This window comes from Prinia subflava, chromosome 5 (genome assembly GCF_021018805.1).
Source record: "Prinia subflava isolate CZ2003 ecotype Zambia chromosome 5, Cam_Psub_1.2, whole genome shotgun sequence".
NCBI classification, from domain to species: domain Eukaryota; kingdom Metazoa; phylum Chordata; class Aves; order Passeriformes; family Cisticolidae; genus Prinia; species Prinia subflava.
Genome location: NC_086251.1, coordinates 38,239,270 through 38,259,437, shown reverse-complemented (window position 1 = coordinate 38,259,437; position 20,168 = coordinate 38,239,270). Strand labels below are relative to the sequence as shown.

General features: G+C 36.8%; 1 protein-coding gene across 1 annotated transcript in view; it reads left to right on the top strand.

Moving 5' to 3' along the window:
• Positions 1-20,168, top strand: part of BAZ1A (bromodomain adjacent to zinc finger domain 1A) — a 65,398-nt gene that overhangs the window by 29,591 nt on the left and 15,639 nt on the right. Inside the window, exons 7-20 of the mRNA XM_063398901.1 lie at positions 1,683-1,817; positions 2,349-2,451; positions 4,448-4,614; positions 5,390-5,485; positions 7,944-8,082; positions 8,530-8,676; positions 11,045-11,140; positions 11,272-11,496; positions 12,155-12,320; positions 12,593-12,706; positions 13,355-13,479; positions 15,077-15,685; positions 18,261-18,424; positions 18,607-18,761. Of these exons, the coding sequence (XP_063254971.1) occupies positions 1,683-1,817; positions 2,349-2,451; positions 4,448-4,614; positions 5,390-5,485; positions 7,944-8,082; positions 8,530-8,676; positions 11,045-11,140; positions 11,272-11,496; positions 12,155-12,320; positions 12,593-12,706; positions 13,355-13,479; positions 15,077-15,685; positions 18,261-18,424; positions 18,607-18,761 (2,441 nt within the window). The remainder of the gene's footprint in view (positions 1-1,682; positions 1,818-2,348; positions 2,452-4,447; positions 4,615-5,389; positions 5,486-7,943; positions 8,083-8,529; positions 8,677-11,044; positions 11,141-11,271; positions 11,497-12,154; positions 12,321-12,592; positions 12,707-13,354; positions 13,480-15,076; positions 15,686-18,260; positions 18,425-18,606; positions 18,762-20,168) is intronic.

Sequence of the window (20,168 nt, the reverse complement as noted above, 5' to 3'; positions counted from 1 at the left end):
GTATTTTTTGCTCTTCTCTGCTACCTGCTCAGAGCTCCTTTTAAAAGTGACACCAAATTTAGTTTTTCTTAAGTATTATGTGCTTTTCCAAAAGAAAAGGTGAATACTTCAACTTTTTGTTCACAACCAGGTTTTTAACTTCTTGTAAACAAGATGATAATTTTTCTGGGCATGAAGCATAATTCTTTAATTTCTTCTTTGGCTACTAGTTTAAAAAAATCTACAAAATAAAAAAGAGCATTTACCCAGAAAAATCTTATTTGTTAAAACATGATATACTTTTGATTAGTCTAGCACATGAATTGTTTTCATTCTTCAAGATATGCAGCTGGTATTTTTAAGTCAAATAAAAATGAACTGTTTCTGTGTTGGTACAAGAAACCGGTATTATTCTGTTCTAATGCTTTTAGCTGGAAAATGTTTTATAATAGAATGAATTCAGTCTCCAGATCTTCAGTGAGACAAGTACCAGAGTTTAGGTGGTTGGAATGGGTTTTTTGATAAGGCCTTGGATGTTGATTATGCATGTTTTCTGTAGTACCTCAGATATATGGTGATACTTGGTACAAGTCAGACTAATGTTCACATCTCAGTGGGCACCAGATGACTGAGAATTTGAGCAGCTTTTCCCACAAGGCAGCAATTTCCTCTGCCTTGCCTGCTGTACCACAAGAGATCCTGGATTCCTTCACTGTGTATTGCAGCCTTGACCCTGAAATCCTTGCTATCTTCTTGTTTTTAGAAAGTAGCAGGGTTTTTTGTTATATGTTATTTTCTCATACAGCTGTGTAACTGCTCATTCTGCACAGGAGGGCTCAGAGAGATGAGTCACTGAGAGTCTTGCCTCTGAAAGCTGTGGAAAACAACAAAGCAATGAATTTCTAAATAGATTTGTAACTCTAGAGTCTGTCTCTGATGAAGAAATGGAAATAGAAGAAAATAGAGCAGAAAGGGATAAACCACCCCATTCCTTGGGCTTGTTAGTGGTCATTTTGACTCAGCTCACATTAAGGACTAGTGATCTATTAGTGATACTTTCTGGACCTCAGGAGAATAGTTACATTCTGTATATGTGTCATCTTGTCGTTATTTGGGCTTTCTGTGGAGTGTCTTACTGTCCTCTTGCTGATTGTCTTGCATTTCAGTTATGTGAACATGTCCTATTTGGAATGTCTCCTTTGTATCCTCATCTGTGTTATCCAGTAAGGGCAGATTTCCTCAAGTCATCACGTTGAGAAAGTAGGCTTGAAAAGAAACCTTGAGAATTTGGAAAAATCTTCCTCCAGAAATAAGTACCTGTGTAATAGAGAATTATGTAATTCTTCAATAAGTTAAATTTCTGATTTTTTTGAAAATTTATTCTTGACACATTTCAGTAACTTTCTACGAGACGCTGTTCATCTGTGTTTGCTAAAAGGCATATAAAGAAACAATATCTTACCAAGTGAAGCCAAATTCTAGTTTCAAATGTGTGCTGCATACATTACTATCATTACCCACCTGATAGATTAACTTTTCCCTTACACTATTTCAGAGTGTTATTTCTTATCCTCAGTTAAGCAGTTGTGGATATGGTTACTCTTACTGTCTTCTTTTGTGAATTAATGATTGATTAATTACCTTATATTTATAAAAAGGTAAGAATTTCACTATGAATTTCTATTTTCATCTTTCTTACTAAGGCATCATCAATTGAAAAATATAATCTAGCAGAACAGAATTTCTCCTATTTCTTTCCTGATGAACCACCCACATTTATCTTCAGTCCTGCAAGCAGGCGGCGAGGGCGACCTCCAAAGAGGTCATCTGCAGGTCTTGTAAGTAATAACATTTTTAATCCCAGATGAAGACACATCAGCATAGTCTGTGAAGTTCTTCCATTTGTCTGAGTTTTCAGATCATTTGAAGTACAGGGTTGACATTGTGCTTTTTTTATTTTGAGGGCAGTTGGGATATAGTCCACAATTGCTCTTAAAGTAATTGCTTTATAGTTAAGCTGGTAAAAGGGATCACACTTGATATGTTATCTTCTTACTTTTGTCATTATTCTGGGATGCCATCGAGAAACTTGTTTTTCAGAGTGTTGTGATGGCAGAGTACCTTTCCATTCTGGGATTAATAAATAATTTGCTAAAAAGATTTAATTTGAACTCTCAGATAAAATTATGTCGCTTGCCCTCAGATACAGGTATGTCACTTGCCTGTATTTAAACACTGAGACTGTCAGTCTCTATACTACTTCACTGTGTTCTAGAGAACAGTTGAAAAATTGGGAATATCTTTTGCTGGTCATTTCACTCTAGTTATTATGTTCTTTTTTTCCTCTCCACCTCGAAATTCTCTATCAGGAGGACAATATTACACCTAAACAAAACACCCCAGGAAACAAAAGTAAAGTATCAAGGGAAAGGGCAAGGTTCCAGAAGCAAAAAGAAGATGTGCAGGCCATAGGTAAGTTGAAGTTTACTCATATGACCAGTAGAACCAGTTTTTGCAGGTTGAAGAGCAGGCCATAATTAGAGTATTTTTGGGGTTGTACCTTTCGAAGGGAAAATATATTAAGAGTGTACTGCCACGCCACTATTGCCAAGTGCTCCTTTCAATAGTTAGCGTGCTTATTTCCTGATTTGGTTTTGTTTTTTCCTTGTTAGTTGACTAAATTGGGGAAATATAGGAAGCTTGTGGTCCAGCTATGTTGAGTTCTCTCTGAGATAAATAAAGAGCTAAATAATCTTTTGTAGAAGTTTGGATGGTGAAATCATGTATAAATTTTAACAGCTGAAGGTATATGAAAGCATGAATGTAGTGGTTTTTCCATTTATACATTTTCCTCGTACAACAATCTCAAAGTTTAAAAGAACTTAAATATATTCTGACTTTTTTTGCTTAAAAGAGAACAAATCACTTCAGATATTTTTAGTTTGGACTAATTGAATTATTTTGGCTTAGTTTTGACCTCTTCCTGATCAATTTAAATTTGATTTCAAATGAAGTAAGGGGACCTATATGCCTTTTGTTTGGGTTTAGCCAGATAAGCTGGTATGTCTTTTTCAGGACAAAAGTCAGACAAGGAGATATTCTTCTGGATTGTAAGGACTCATGTCCTTCCTAAGGAAAGGCTTTCATCTGTGGAAGTGTTTTAGTGAACTTCTGGTTCCAGCTTTTCATTTCCTTGAACACAAGATTTTTTTTAACATGGCAAGGACATTTAGAAATTACCTAGTCCAACATCTGCTGAAGTAACAGCAAAGTTGTCTGACTGCTTTGGGCCTTGCCTTTATAGGAGAGGGGAACACTAGAATTTTGTGTTCCATTACATTTGTGTGTCCACATTCTTGCACAACAAGCATCTTTTTGTTCGTGTGCTGGGAATGACAGCATAGACTGAGGTAACAGTTGATCAGAGGCAAAGCTGCTCCCTCTCTTGGGTGGACAGAAACTGCAGCTTCCAGAGGACTAGTTAAGACACATTTTCACAATGTGAAAAGGTAGCAAAATACCAAGTACCTTGAAAAATTAACCTTCCCAGTGTGTTGAAGACCCTGAGGATCAGCTTCACTGCATTTGTTTGCCAGGTAGAGACATTGCTGGTATGTGCAGTAGCTTTCTGTGGAGGGAACCTAGCCCATTTTCAGAATGTTATAGGAAAATATAATAAAGGTCTTGTTAGTACTATCCATTTGGTAAGAGTAAGGATCTTTTTTCATTTCTTTCACTTCTGATTTCAACTTTCCTGTTTATTCAATTAAAACATTAAGATCCCCTTTTATTTGTTAGTCTGTGTGTGGTCTGATAGGCACTGCCTGTCCACAGAGAGTGGAAATTGGTATCCTGTTGTTCTTCTACACATGATTGCAAAATATCCTCATCTCTTCAGGCAGTAGCATTTATTGTCATTTAAAGTTCAGCTTAAACTGTGTAACGAATAAAATTTGAACAAAACATACTGAAATACTATGTAAGTTTCAAATGTATTGACTTCAGTAATTTGATAGTAACTAAATATTTAAATATCACTTATTTAAAGGTTTTTACTATCACAGATATTCACAGTGGTGTGCCACACCTGATTGTGACATACTTTTATTAAACAGTCATTACTAAGTATGTTGCTGTAATTATGCATTGGAATCAGTTCTCATCTTTATATGTCAATTGATTGAAACCAATAAACAAGTGGTAACCTTCTGTATACTCATAAAACCAGATATATTTAACTTTATTACCTGTTGACAACCTCATAAAACATATGTATTAGACATACATAGGCTTGAAACTCTGATTCTGTAAAGAAATTCCAAGTGTTTGAATTTCTGGTTGGGACAATTCAGTCTTCATAACAATATCTTTTTCATATAGTGATTATAAAAAGATCAGTCTGTTTATCAGTTAAAACTAACATTTTAAAAAGAAAAAATAACTTAAGTTTGTTTTTTTTCCTTTATAGCTTTTGAAAAAGCTAAATTAAAACAAGAGAAGGCAAATGCTATAGAAGCTAGGAAAAAGGAGAGAGAAGATAAGGAGAAGAAGAGAGAAGAATTAAAGAAAATCGTGGAAGAAGAAAGGATGAAAAAGAAAGAAGAGAAAGAGAGACTCAAAATAGAAAAGGAAAAAGTAATGCTTCTGAAGTATATATGTTTCATTTAGGAACAGTATAGTGGCTTTCTAGTTTCCTTGTTTCTTAGTCGCTGGTTCAAGTTATTTTCCATTTATCATTTTCACTTCCTAGAAATGCACTTTAGAAGAATAGGCAGTTACAAGATAAGATGGGTTGTAGTTCTGGTTAACATTCTCTGTAATTTTAGTTTACCAAAAGTTCGTGTTTAATTTGAACTTACTTCTGAAGTAATGTGGTGGACTTGGGGATTTTTTGCCAATAATGCATAAAACTATTTAATTTAATGGTTGTCTTCTCTTTGAAGAATCTGTTCTGCATCAGATTGCCAGCATATCTGATGGTTGTGGGTTTCTGTGTGAATTCTCTTGGGATGTAAATTGCTAAATAACTTTTTGTCAACTTGAACATAAATTATGTATTCCACTATATTTTACTACAGCTACATTCACTGTCTTGTTTTGATGGTCTTTTTTGAGGCAACTTTCATAAATGCTGTCTAATTTTTGATATTTTTCCTTCCACCATTTCCATCAAAAAGAAACCCAGAACACCCCCCAACAAAAGCAATAATTAATCCAACAAAGTATCACCTCATTTAAATATTTTTGCCAGTATCATTATATACAAAATAAGAATGAATAGATTTCTCCATTCTCATTTAATGTGATTTTTACTTTTCGGTGTGATTGAATAGTAAGTGGTGCAGTTTTAGAAGTTGCAATAAGGCCATGTAACAGTATTTATATACAATTGTGACTGGTTTTTTTTCAGGAAAGAGAGAAGCTGCGTGAGGAAAAAAGAAAATATGTGGAATACCTGAAACAGTGGAGTAAGCCTAGAGAAGATATGGAGTGTGATGACCTTAAGGTATGATTGAATTTGGAATGGCTGAAGATTGTAGTTTGCAGGGTCCCCAGATGGATTAGATTCCCTAATGCAGAGGCAAATCTAGATCTGATTGCAATGCTAGAGGCTGTGAGTCACCTGCCTGTGTAATACATATTTCCCAGTGGCAATGTTAATAGGATCAGCTGTATCTGCATTTTCAACCTCCAGAAAAGCTTTTACAGGCTGTGCTCAGTCTACAATGGAACATGTTTAAAGTCCTGGCATTACTGAGTGGAGGGTATTGAGTACACCTGATTTTTCTGTTAAGTATACAAAATGAACTCACTTAGAACAAATGTGACTTACTTAAAAGATTTGAGTAATGAAAAAATTAAACTTTTGGCTGCAATAGTTGGAAAAGACATTGGCTTATATGTCCTGTGGCATTCTTTTGATTTAAACCGTAGCAATATACTATATATACTGTAAGATACTGTATTTATCATGTTTAATGGACATCTATCATGGATGATACTGGAAACCTGTAGAAAGTAACAAGAACTTGCTTCCCAAGGAACTTAGGTTTCTCACAAGAGTATAGTGTGGCTGTACATAACAGAAGATTTTCTAGTGTTACACGTTTATGTACACTTTATTGGGATTCACTGTGACGTGGGGAAATCATCAGAAACACAAGGATGAGAGTTTGAAACACACAGGGAAAGGTAACAAGTGCAAGGAGGGCAAGTGGAAATAAAGGAAAGTGTTAAATGAATTCAAGTGAAAGCACTGATTGGGACAAATATGAGAGCTGAACACATTTGCAAGGGGAGCTGTATGGCCATTGAAGATGGGAGTGAAAACTCAGCTGCGTAGAAAGGGAAAAGAACTGAGGAAAGGGAGAAAGGCCATTGCTGAAAGGAGAGCAAGCTGTGAAAACAGTGCTGCTGCATTTCTACTGGAAAGAAGAGGAGGGGTGGAAAAGCAGTGTGATCATATAATGAGACTGCTGCTCCACTCTGCCCACTCTACTCTGCTGGTGCAACCTCACCTGGAGTACTGTGTGAGTTCTTGGGCACTGCAATATATAAGAAAAACATGAAGCTATTAGAGAGTGTCCATAGGAGGGAAAAAAGAATGGTAAAGGGGCTGGAGAGGAAGTCATATGAGAAATGGCTGAGATCACTTGGTCTGTTCAGCCTGGAGGAGACTGAGGGGACACCTCATCCCAGTCTACAACATCCTTGTGAGAAGAGAAGGGGTGAGCACTGATCTCTTCTCTGCGGTGCCCAGTGACAGGACATGAGGGAGTAATGGCCTGAAGCTGTCCAGGGGAGGATTAGGTTGGATGTTAGAAAAAGCTTTTTCACCCAGAGGGTGTTTGGGCACTGGAACAGGCCTCCAAGGGATGTGGTCACAGCACCAAGCCTGGGAGAGTTCAAGAACTGTTTGGACAGTGCTATCAGGCATAAGGTGTGATTCTTTATATGGATGGTCCTGTGCAGAGCCAGGAGTTGGAATCAAAGATCTTTGTGGTTCCCTTCCAATTCAAAATAATCTGTTATTTTGTGATTCTGTGGATTACCAAGAATATTAATAAAGATAAGTTTAGGTGGGGACTGCTTTTGCAAAGATTCCCTTCTCAGGAAATTTATGAAATACCTTACTATATTCTTCTGAAGCATAGTATTCGGCTTTCTTCTTTTTAATATTTGTGAACTACCACATTTGTGGAAAGGAGACATCATTCTGGAAATTGTTCGACCATGTGTGCTAAGAAATAATAAGTGAAGACTAATCTTGAAGAATAACTATCCTTGAAGAATAGTAAGTGAAGACAAATCTTGAAGATAGTAATTTCAAAATCAAATGGTGTTAGACACTGTCATCTGTGATTTGAAGATGGTGTCTCTGTTAAGTGGTCTTGTTGTGAGGTTACATCAGCTCCCTTTACTATGTCTTCAGCTACTGTACAAACTTTACAAATGCAAAAAATCCACTACCAGAATATGCAGTTGTGAGACATATCTTGCATATCCTAGGATTAAAAGGGCTTGTTTTATGTGAATGTGTTAGAGGTTTGGTTTGCTTGTCTTTGCAAGCAATCATAAGTGGCTTTTACGAGTATGTTTATTTTTGCTTGTCCAGACAGATCAGGAGACTGGCATTCAAAACTCTTGTGAAATAATAAAGGTATAAAGGAAAAATCTTGACAGCCAGTGTTCCTAACTTGTAGTGCGATTAACTTCATGGACATGAGTAAACTTCTTTCTCAGAAATCTTACATTCAAGTTGCATGCTCTTCAGTTTCCAAAGTTAGTACTATCACCAATGTTACCATGATAATTTGATCATGTGTCCTGTGGGACTCTTTTTAGTAAAATGTAGAGAAACTCAACACACATTTTCTTTAGAATAATAGACTCTTCGGTTTTAATCACTTGTCTACTTTGCACAAATCAAATACTGTATTAAAGTGATCCCATTTGGTTTGCAGGAACTTCCCATTCCAATGCCAGTGAAGACAAGACTTCCTCCTGAGATCTTTGGTGATGCTCTGATGGTTTTGGAGTTTTTACATGCTTTTGGGGAACTTTTTGATCTTCAAGATGAATTTCCTGAAGGAGTGACTTTAGGCAAGTTGTGGTTTATGTGGCAAGGTGTCCCACTTTGGTGGTTTCCCTTCTACCAAACAACCAAACATCTTAAGTGCACACAAGTACCACTACTAGAGAATTTTCTGTGTGGCTTTCGTCTGTCAGTTCTAATACACGGATATCAACCCAGTTTTCAGTTCATGGTCAGCTCCAAGGGACTTGTAAAATCAAAATTCATTTTGGTGTACAAGTTGTTATTCTGCTTATCAAAATATCTACTTGTACTTTTATCTTGCAATTATATATTAAGAAAACAAGGTTTAGTCAGGACTCTGACACCATTACTCTAGGAATATATGCAGTTAAATTTTAGAAACGTAATTTAATTATCATACCTGAAGGAAAAAGAAATGTTTTCATTCTTCAGTACATAATTTTTTTTCCAATTTTGCGGCAAAAGTGACGCTTCTTAAACTTTATTCACAGAGGTTTTAGAGGAAGCTCTTGTAGGAAATGACACTGAAGGCCCACTATGTGAATTGCTGTTTTTCTTCCTGACTGCCATCTTTCAGGCAATGGCCGAAGAGGAAGAGGAAGTGGCCAAAGATCAAATAGCTGATGCTGAGACCAAAGGTCAGATCTTTAATTTTACTGCTGAAAAGCTGAAATTGCACTGGAATTAACTTCAAGCTGCATGATTTATGGCATTCCTTTGTTTAACCTTGTCTTATTATGCATGGATATTGTATGTAAATGGGCTTGTTTTTTCTCTTTTATCTGAAGTTAAAGCCTTAAGCTGGGCATGGACTGCAGGGTCTGGGGGGAATAGAGAAAAAGGAAGCTCATTGTTACTATGCTATGTATCCAGCAAAGCATAATAAGCTTTTAACAGCATTGCTCGTGTTTCAGAGGTGCAGGAAGCATCTTTACCTTCTTCTTCTTTTTTCAGCACTTTTACATGTTTCTCCTGAGAGTCAGGAAACAAGTCGTTTTCCCAAGTCTTCTCAAAGATACCTGTCTCTATTAAAAAATCTTTACCTAACTAGAGGAAAAACTAAAACTCCCCAGCCCAACTGTAATGGAGCATTGAGTATTCATTGTCCTTCAAGACCTGAAGTTGTGCATCCACAGCTCCTGGATACTACCATGTGTGTTCTTTCAATAAAGACTCTCACAGTCACTCTGACTTTGGTCTTTGCTCTAAAGCTGGTGTTGCCCCCACTTTCAGAGGCATTTAGTGTATACTAACCACTGATCAGAAGGAAGTACATGCTTTGTTACAAATTTGTGGTCCTGTGTTAATGGACTGCCAAATTTGCTGACTGCAGGAGAAGTTTTGACCCATCCTAACCTTTATTTCATTAGAGGTAGGTACATAAGAGCACTCTCTGTTTGAGGTCAAGTGAATTCTGTGATGCCCCTGCAAGCCAGATGTGTGAGTTGTACAAAGGTTCCTTTAATTCCTCCCTTGTAGATTGTTTATTTTCCTGCTTTAGATTTATGTCCAGTCTATAAATTATGTGAACCATGGGCACTGTCTTCAATAACAGAGGCTGCTCATCTTAATTAAATAAAGTTACAGATTTGAGATGGTGTTAGTAAGTTTAGACTGTATTTTAATTACTGTTGAATTTAGCAATTAAACTGTATTTGTTAATTACTGAGAATATTGCCTTGGCAATACAAGCAAGGATTCCATTATCAGGTAATCATAGAATAGTTGATTAGATTCTATATATTCATATGGCTGATCAGAAAAAACATAATGTAACTTTCATATTTTAATTTGACATTATGGGGCTGACAATTGCAAAAGTCTGCCATTTTGTTTCTAGCTTAGCAGAGTTATGGGTAAGGCACTTTATTTCTTATGTTTTACTTGCCTCAGAACTTTCATTTCTTGTCACTTTTGTCTAGACATCTTTCCCATAAAGGAGTTACATAGTCTTGGCTTTGTAATTCTGGCTAACCAAAGTAGCAGTAGTCAGCATGTTTTCTCAGTTAAATTCTGTACAGGCAGCATTTCTGCAACAGGGAACACTGCGGATGTGTAGTTTGGGGTGTACAGTGCTTTCTCAAAGTGTGTTATATAGTTACAGTGAGAGGGGAGGTGCAGAGATTGATTTTGCAGTGTCTGGGTGACAGTTTTCAAACATTATTCATCATATTAGGACTGTTGTGGGTTTGCATTTTCTGTATAGTTTGTATAGTTTGTGGTTTTATTTTGACTTGGTGACTTTAACAGCTTAACAATTTGGGTTTGAATAAAGTGAAGTTGTTGAAACAGCATACAGTGCTGAAAATACTCTGCCAACCCTCTGGAGAAATACCTGTAAGTGCTGAGGAAACCGTTGTTTAAGAAACAGGGATTTGCTGTTTCTCCCTTTCACTTCCCTGCTTTCCTGATCAGTTTGCTTATTTATGATGGTCATCATTAAGTGCAGCTGCTTGATTTGGTGAAATATGATTTATTTGTAGTGTCTTAGTAATTGTGTTTGTCAGAACAGGCTGTATCCGAGTTACATGTAGAAAGTGTAAAGTGAATGGTGATAGCCAGTATCAAAATAAATGATTGGTTTGAGCTTCCTAAAAACAAAATTATGATAAGAAAAATAGTTCATTTGAGGAAAGGAAATGCAGGTGTTCTTGCATTGCTATTTATCTGTGCTTTCAAGCGTGTTTCTGGATTTGTTCTTGCTGCCTTTTATGTTGCCATTGTGCATGTTTTCTGTGTTGCGGTTGCTTTAACAGCTTATATGGTGTTCTCCCTGAATAGAGCATGTGGTGCATGTCCTTAGCTTTTAGCTGGATTTTTTTAGTTGCATTTAAAGATCTGTAAATTTTTGTTTGGATGTTGAACTGAGTTTTGAATACATTGATGCATCTGTAAATACCATCCCTCTTTTTGCTTTGTCTGCAACTCTCAAAATACAGCTTCTTTCCTCCCCTCCACAGTACAAGTTTTAATTTGCACTAGAATAAAGTGTTTATTTCCTTAAAGATTTAACAGAGGCTTTGGATGAAGATTCAGACCCCACAAAATCTGCACTGTCTGCAGTTGCAACTTTGGCAGCTGCATGGCCCCAGTTACATCAGGGTATGTGTGGGTTTCACTTCTTGTTTTGTTACTGTTATTATTTTGCTCTGTATTTTAAAGAACTGTTTATATATTTTTGTACATTTAAATGTCTGTAATATAAAATAACTGTTCATTCTTCTCAACTGTAGGCTGCAATTTGAAAAACTTGGATCTTGATAGCTGCACTCTTTCTGAAATTCTCAGACTTCACATTCTAGCATCGGGTGCTGATATAACATCAGCCAATGCAAAATACCGTTACCAGAAACGAGGAGGGTTTGATACTACTGACGATGCTTGCATGGAGCTGAGATTAAGTAATCCTGGTCTCTTGAAGAAACTTTCAAGTACCTCAGTATATGATTTGTTGCCAGGTAATAAAAGCCAATACATGTTAGAGATTGTTAGATTGCTCAATAAGTGATCAATTTTGCAACTGCTTCAGACCAATAATGGTCAAAATTCACTGCATCATAGAATAATTGAGTTTGGAAGGGATCTCTGGGGACCATATGTAGACCAAAACTCAGCCCCTATGCTTCAGCCCCCACAAGTACATCCCACCACATCAGAGATTGCAGAGCTAGGCAGGATCATTACTTCTGAGTAGCTTTTCTTTCATCCCATTTTAAAAATGTTAGTGTTACTTGCATAAGGGGATCTCTCTGGAAGAAGCACTGGGGTGTTTGATTCAGCCCCTGCTTTTTTTTTCCCTGTTTGTGTTTGGGTCTTCTGTTCATTATTTGGAAATGGAGAAAAATTTCTAGCTACTGTTGCTTTATCTCTGTTTTGAAGATAAGACTGCATTTTACTACTTTTTTTGGTGGTAGAAGTTAATAAATTAAAATTTTGCTCGTGTCTCTGAGCAAAGCAGATGTGCTTTCCAGAAATGTCTCTGCGAGTGCACTTAGTGCACTACAAATGCTTGTTCACTTGTTCTTAAGTGAGAACAAATCCAATTTGGACTATGTAAGAGTTGGGCTTCTTATCAGTTGCATAGTGAAACATAAATATTGGCCCAAATTTTATTAGGAGAAAAGATGAAGATCCTTCATGCTCTCTGTGGGAAACTCCTGACTCTGGTCTCCACTCGGGATTTCATTGAGGACTCTGTTGATGTGCTACGACAAGCGAAACAGGAGTTCCGGGAGTTAAAGGCAGAGCAGCATCGCAAAGAACGAGAGGCGGCAGCAGCAAGGTAGAACGAGGACATGGAAAACTAAATTTTGGTGCTACAAGTGAGATTAATCCCTTGGTTGCAGAAAGCCTATGAGATACAGTAGTAATGTTTCTGTTCTATGCCGATTGCCTGGGACAGTAGACAGGAGTGAAACTTAGTTGTGCTAAATGTTGTGTTTTCCCATGTTGCTGCTGGTTTTAGATGATGTTTTAGTATAAAAGAAAAAAGATGTGGACAGACCAGATGGTAGATTAATTGCAACTGGTTTTCTATATCCTTCTTACTAATAGGATACGTAAGAAAAGAGAAGAAAGGTTAAAAGAACAAGAGTTAAAAATGAAAGAGAAACAAGAAAAGCTGAAGGAAGAAGAGCAAAGAATTCCTGCTGTAGAAATATCTGTTGGGTATGATACATAGTATTACTGTGATGTGTATATTACTGTGATCATATAGCACTTTACAGCTTATGCCCAGACCTCACATATGTAGTTTCATTGACTTGATCATATACAAAAGCATATTTTAGGTATATTGTCCTTAATGTGAATTTTATTTTTCTTCATAGTAGTGTAGAATTGGTAAAAAAGTTACCTTGTAAAAACTGCTTGTGTTTCCGTAGGGTATTAATGATATCTGCTAGATGAGTCAAAAATGTGTAACAAGCATTTTCCAGAATGGTATATACATTTTGGGAAGGAAAATTTCTTAGACATGGAAAAAATTTACAACAATATAACTATACTAAGAGATATCTTCAGAAATGATCATTATAATAATAATACTCTTCAAATGAAAGTGTGTGAGTACCAAAGAGCAGTTTTTAGTCCTTAATATAGAACTTCACATTTGCAGTTCAGTGGGTTTCTTTGGGGCTTTAATATAGTCTGTGATTTACAGTTTATTTTTAAGAGCATTATAGGTATTTTACTAGTTAAGTGCTTGGGAGATAAAAGTACTCTTTGTGTCAAAGGTGCCAGATTTTATTCTTTATCATTCAGTGTATATTGCATGGTTGGTTAGTTAGTAACCTTGTGTTTATTTTGCTGTGTCAGGGAGGAGGAGCGGGAAGACCTCGATACTAGTACAGAGAGCAAAGAGATGGAGCGTAAAGAGCAAGACATGGACACAGTCACAGAGGATGAAGAAGAGCTGGGACCAAACAAAAAACGACGGAGAGGTAATGCAATAGTGAATTTGTTTGTGTACCTGTGCACCTGCATGAATGCATGCACCTGGCAAGCTCTTGTGTTTTGTAGTAAAAGTATCAATAGTTACTGTAACTTTCTTCTAAGGAAAAAAACCCACATTTGAACATGATCATAATGGGCTAGTAACTACATTGAGCCAGCCTGGTGTAGTTCTTATGGTCAGCTGTATGTTCCTTCACACTTCTGTTTCTTCTTGTCTTCCATATGTGTTGTGTGGGTTCCTCTTTTGTCTAAAAAATGTTATGGTGTTGCCTGACAGTCCAATCCAGGTACTTGCCCTTGTAGAGAGAGTTGTAGGAGTTTCATCTAATAGGAGATGGTGTGGGTTTGATTTTTTTTTTTTAGTAAACTGCAAAACCAACTGGTATTTCGAAAGAAAACAGTCAATCAAGATTTGCATGTAGTTTGCCTTTGTTAATGAAGCAGCATGCCTCCTATACAGGAATAAAACCAGACTTATGCCTAGATTTAATTTCCTCAGCAGTGTGCTAGTAGGAACTGGGAACTGCAGTGCAGTAAACGGTGCAGCCTGCTGTTCCTAACTAAACATAGATGTCACCACAGAAGGATGAATTGTTGATGGCTGTGGGCTGCTAGCTCAGCTGTGTCTGCTGGGAAGGCTTTGTGCTGGTGTCTGTGCCAGTGAAAGTCCTGGATGATTGTGGATTTAAGTTGCAAACTTCATACAATTCCTAACAGTACCTGGGATGGAAATTGAGTCATTCAGTAATACAGATTTACATGTTTGTTACAGTTTTGTCATGGCAAAGCAATGAGATCCTAAACAGAATTTCAGGTTTCCCAAATACCCATGTTTGAGACATTGTGACTGGATGACAAGCAAGTGTTATTATTTCATTCCTACAACTAGGGGACTGAAGGTCACTCTGGAAACATGTAGAACTTGAGTGTTGACAGCACCTTTCAGGTTGCATGCATCAATTATGAGACATATTGGTCTAGATGACGTACCAGGACTTAATACTTCGGTAAACTGAAGATGTGAACTGAAATGTTTTCAGAATTGAGGGGGGGAAATAATAGTAAATACATTTAAAAATTAAAGTGCTCAAGTAAGATACCTGAGTTTGCCATAAAAGCTGCTGTGTAGGAGTTCTGGTCTTTCTTGAGACCTTTGGGAGTTTAAGGTCATCATTTTGAGTATGATAAATAAAGTCTGAATCATAGTTTGTATTCAGTAGTGGAAGTGCTAGATTTTTACTTTATCCTTGTAAGATGTTTCCGTAATAAGTTTTTGCGTTCTTAAAATTTTGGTTCTTTTTGTATGATATTGAAGATGACAGTGTCAGTAAATAAGACTTAGTCTAGTTTCTGCAAAATGAAGGTGTATTTAAAGTGGCTACCTGTTCTTCAAGGGAATGTGGGTTAATGACTTGAGTCTTTCTTCAATAAAACCAGTATTGTCTCTTGACTGACCTGATGGTTGTGACAGTGTAAGTTTGGGTAACCAGAAAGGGACAGAAATAAAACCTGCCCTTTACTTGAGTTTTTGGTTAAAAAAATTTATGAATTAATTGCTATCATACTTCTTTTCTTTAACTTTAGGAAGGAGAGGGCAAAATGGATATAAAGAATTTACAAGACAAGAGGAGACCACTTGTGAAAAGAGCGAACCTCTTACTGCTGAAGATGAAGAAGCTTTAAAACAGGAACAACAGAAGAAGGAGAAGGAACTGTTAGAAAAGATTCAGAATGCAACAGCCTGCACCAATATCACCCCGTTAGGTCGTGACCGTCTGTACCGCCGCTACTGGATTTTCCCCTCTGTTCCTGGATTGTTTGTAGAGGAGGACTACTCTGGCCTCACAGAAGACATGTTGTTGCCTCGAACCTCTTCCTTTCAGAATAGTGGACAGTCTTGCACAAATGAACCTCAGGTATTCAGTAAAACTGGAGAGTCTTTGAAATCCTCTGAATCTACCTCCAATATTGACCAAGATTCACACACCAGTGTTGTCGTAGAGGTGCCAAGGCCAGTATACAAACCAAACCGTTGGTGCTTTTACAGTTCTCGGGAACAACTGGACCAACTCCTAGAGGCTCTCAATTCCCGAGGACATAGGGAGAGTGCCTTAAAAGAAACTCTTTTACAAGAGAAAAGTAGAATATATGGACAACTAATCAGTTTTCCTGTGGAGAAATTTCATATTCCAGGTAAATGAAAGGTTCTTGGTCTTAATTTGCTTCTACAGGTAAAACTTCTATATAATATTATAGAAACCTCTAGTTCTAATGTAACTGTAATGTGATTTCTAAGATCTGAGAATTATTCTTAAGTTTTTTTTACTTGATGGAAAACATATTTGGTTTTTTTCCTTCCTTCCTTTTTTTTTTTCTTCCTCCTTGACGGACCTTTGTGGTATTCTCTGGTGTTTCATGCTAAAAAAAAGCAGTAATTTTTCTGTGATCTTACTGCTTAGCAAAATGGGATTGGCTTTTAAACAGACAACTTCAGGAAGTAATTTTAGCTTTGGAACAAGATTAACTGGGGAGTAAAAGTTAATACGTGCTAAAAAGACGTGTAGCTGTGCTGGTTGTTACATGGATTAACATCAGTGCAGTAGCATTTTGTGACAGTACCTTTTTCTGGGGTTTTTTCCCTTTTCTTCCTTTGGCAGACACTCAGTAGAGAAGGCAACAGCATGATAGCAGATGTTTTTATGGGTTTTTAAACATAGGAGTGTACTGAAAACTATTATAGACCTAGGATTTAGGGATTCTTCCTTTTTCACCTAGCCAAGCATTTTGCCTTTTATTGGTCAGGCATTGGCTCCAATCACTGATACAATTCTGCACACACAGGCTTACAGCTGGCTTGCTTGTGGTGTCTTGGTGGGTAGACAGTGTTAGCAAAGTGGTATTCCTTAGGGTAATGTTTAAGAAGTTGCATTTTGTTTTTAATTATGACAAATTACCTTGAGGATATGGGGTTATCTGTATTGGGGCAAGGGAGAATTATTCACAGCAGACACAAGTTCTGTTTTTGTGGAGTGCGTATGCTAAGACACGCTATGAGCGCATCAGATACTGCTAAATGGATGACTGAGTTAACATTTCTTTTGGTGGAAAATGGCACAGGACACAGTTTTTGCATAGTAATTAAGCTTTATTTTGAGGCCTTTTTTCCATATTGGGTCTTTTTTTGTGAGAAAATCTCCATCATCTGATATGTTTGAGTTTGTATGTATGGTTCCTTATTTTCTTAATTGCTGCACCTTTTTCTGTAATTTGTGTGTTGCTTTCTTTGAAGCAACTTGATGTCCACAGTCAGATTTTTCTTCTCTTTCAATGTTAGAATGGTAGAATAACAGTAATTTTCATTAAGAAGAAAAGAGGCAGCTTTGAACTTCACTTTAATAAAGATGAAGAAAATACGAATGCAGTGGTCCAATACCAATGGTGCCACACCACTGTGTGATAAGCAGGGATAGATAGCAATGTGTAGATGCACTTGGTTGGGAGCTTTTCTGCTATGGACTCCAGATGCTGCCCTATTGCCTTCACTCAAATGACTTGCAGGACAAGATGGATTCTCCTGCACTCTAGGCTGTGCTTCTGCCTTTTCCAGTTCCTGCTCAAAAGAGCATGGAAATAAAATTGATATGTGGTATTACTTGATTTTATTCTAGTATCCACTAACTTTTCCTTGTCAATTACTTGAAAAGCAATTGCTGCTTTTCTAGTTCTGCTCAAGAAAAAATACTGCATTTCTTCTTTGCTTTTAAACCAAAAAAGACGTTTCCCACATCCAGGCATTAGAGCTCTAGCCTACATTTTGAGGGTATTTGCGTGATTACTTTCAGTTACAGGGAATTGTTTCAGCAATTGAGAGCACCTTAGAAATTCATCCTGTGCTTTCTTAGCAACAGTTTCATTTATGGTATTTATTAAATACCTCTTAAATTGTTGCACGTACCTTCTTAACACTGCACTCAAAGGTTTAAGGTAAATCCTGTAAACAAAAATCTTCACCACCTATGCAGACTTGCAAGCACTAATTTAGGATTTGCACAGACTTTCAGCTCTTTCCTGTCGCCTTTGAGTTTTTGCATGAACTTCGAGTTCTCTTTGGAGTAGGTTTTTACTTGACAAGCCCATCATCATAATTTCTCACCTTGTTTTCATAAATTATCATGTTGTCTTGCTCCTTTTTTCCCTGCCTTTAATTAGAGGACAGAGTCAGTCTTGTCTGGGCCTGTATCATCTTATCTTTTTGCTTTGTTTTAGTTTTTTAAAAGAGATTTTATCTTGTCTTGTTCTGTTAAGTTTTATGAATTTCTGTTGCACATGCTTATTTTAAGTGTTTCTGTGATAAAAGATACATGCAGGAAAGACAGTTGAAGAGTTCTTCTGTAAGAGCAATCAAATAATAGAAATGTGACTTTATTCTCTCTTATTTTCCTCCTTGCACTTAGAGCAAGGTAGGCGTTACTTATCTAAGTAACTTTCTAAGACAAAATAACTACTTTTAAATTAGCAAGGCTTTCTCTCTTGTGTTGTTATGAGTGGATGCCAATCATCTCTTGGCCGTCAGTTGGTCATCATTACCCTGCTTGGTTGAATCAGATACCTTGGTTGGCACAGGTATTGGTGTTGGCAGCTAGCTACAAGAAGGGAATTTTGAACCCATGTATTCAGCTTGTTCTGTCTTGTACTATTGTTCCCTCTGCCAACAGCTGCTTTAAGGGAACCAGACCTACTAACACCAAATTACTTGCTGTTCTTGCAGAAAAACCTCAAAGTGATGTCAGACCTCCTATAGGACGGGGAAGGATGCAGAATGTCCATGATGGATCTCACCCATCTGCAGAGAAGCAGCTTGAACTGAGACTTAGGGACTTTCTTTTGGACATTGAAGACAGGATCTACCAAGGAACATTGGGGGCTATTAAGGTATTTGTAAATGGTAGAATGTAGGAACATAGTGGTGCCATCAAGTCTGTAACTTAAATGAGAACTCTTGTATGCAGTGGTTTTACTAAAAGCGTAATTAAATTAAATGTAGACAGTAATGGGTACTAAAAGTTTGTAGCCTTTGATTCTTTAGAAACCTCAAATTTGTATGTTTGCTTCAGGTTACAGACAGACAGGCCTGGAGAGCAGCCTTAGAACATGGGCGATATGAGTTTCTTAATGATGAAAACAAAGAAAATGGTATTATTAAAACTGTGAATGAAGAATCTGAAGAAATGGAAACTGATGATCAAGATAAGTTGATTGTGAAAGACAGGTAAGAGCTATAGTTTTAATAATGGTTCTCTCTGAGTTTTATAGAAGTGCTCTGGTTTTGTTTGTCTTGGGGCTTTTTGACCTTCAAATTGTTTTTACCCTCAAATTCTTCCACATGGTGATTTCTAAGACTGTAAGTCTTAAAATGCAAGATTTTACTTTGGTTTATAGTCTCTAAATGATGCTGTTCTATTACTATATAAGACTAAGGCATCCATTTTTACATCTTTCAGTATTCAGATAGTACACTGTTCAAAGCAAACATTAATTATCAAAGAAGGATCATGTGGATTCATTTTGAAGTAATTTTAAATGCAGGGGAAAGTTAAACTGGGAATTGATGTTTTGTTTTCCAGAAGAACCTCCCCCCTAAGAAAACCCCAAACCAAAGAATCCTCACACAAACAAAAAAAACCTCCAATGAGACACAAAACCAAAAACCAGCGAACAAAACAACAAAACCAAAACACTTCAACTTCTGAAAAGAGTAGGAGTGTTGAAAAGGAAAAATGGTAATAGTAACAAATGTGATTGAGCTGGCCAATGTACCTTGAGACTCACTGTAAGAACCACCAGGGCAACAGGCCATGCTCTAGATTAACTTTAAGCATAGCAGAAAAATGGAGATGTGATCTTAAAACTTCAGGAATGATAATACTTCAGTGGAGCAAGCTGCAACATAGTAAAAGGAGGGAACCTCAAATCCTACCGTGTAGTAGCTGTAAAGTGCTATGTGATGTTTTGTTTGGTTTTTAAATACTTGAGACAGATGTGACTTTCTGGTAGCAGTTCTTGTTGTAAATCAAACTTCAGAAATCACAGAAACTGTGAAGATTTCCAAATTCTTAATTCTCAGAAGTTGCATACTTCTCAAAGGTCTACCTTCATATAGTTAATGCATATAAAATTGTATGTCTTGATAGGGTGTGAATTTTGAAGTACTTCAGGAAAAAAGATTCATTTGAGACAATCATTGTACTACCATACTGTTTGCTTAAGTATTTTGTGACGCTTTCTAGTAAACTTCTATAAAAGCTGTTTTTCTGAGTAGACTAATGAATGCTGTGTTGGATGTTAGGAATTTAAAGTTCCTCAAGTTTTTTTTTCCTCATTTTATTTCAATTCTCATTCATCACTGTGAATTAGAATTTTCCTGTAAGACTATCCTTTGAATCAGAGTTCTCTAGTTGCATGGAAAATGGATGGGGTCATCCTATATATTAGTTGTACAATTTACAGACATTTGGTTCCTGAAAACCACAGTATAGAAGTATTTCACTGTTTTAACTAAGAAGCTAAAATGTATCTGTTTCCATTTAATGTTGTGTACTTGTTCCATTGCCAACTCTCAGTTCAACTGCAGAACTTAGTAGCTTAATTTTTTTCCATTTGATACTGTGACTCCATC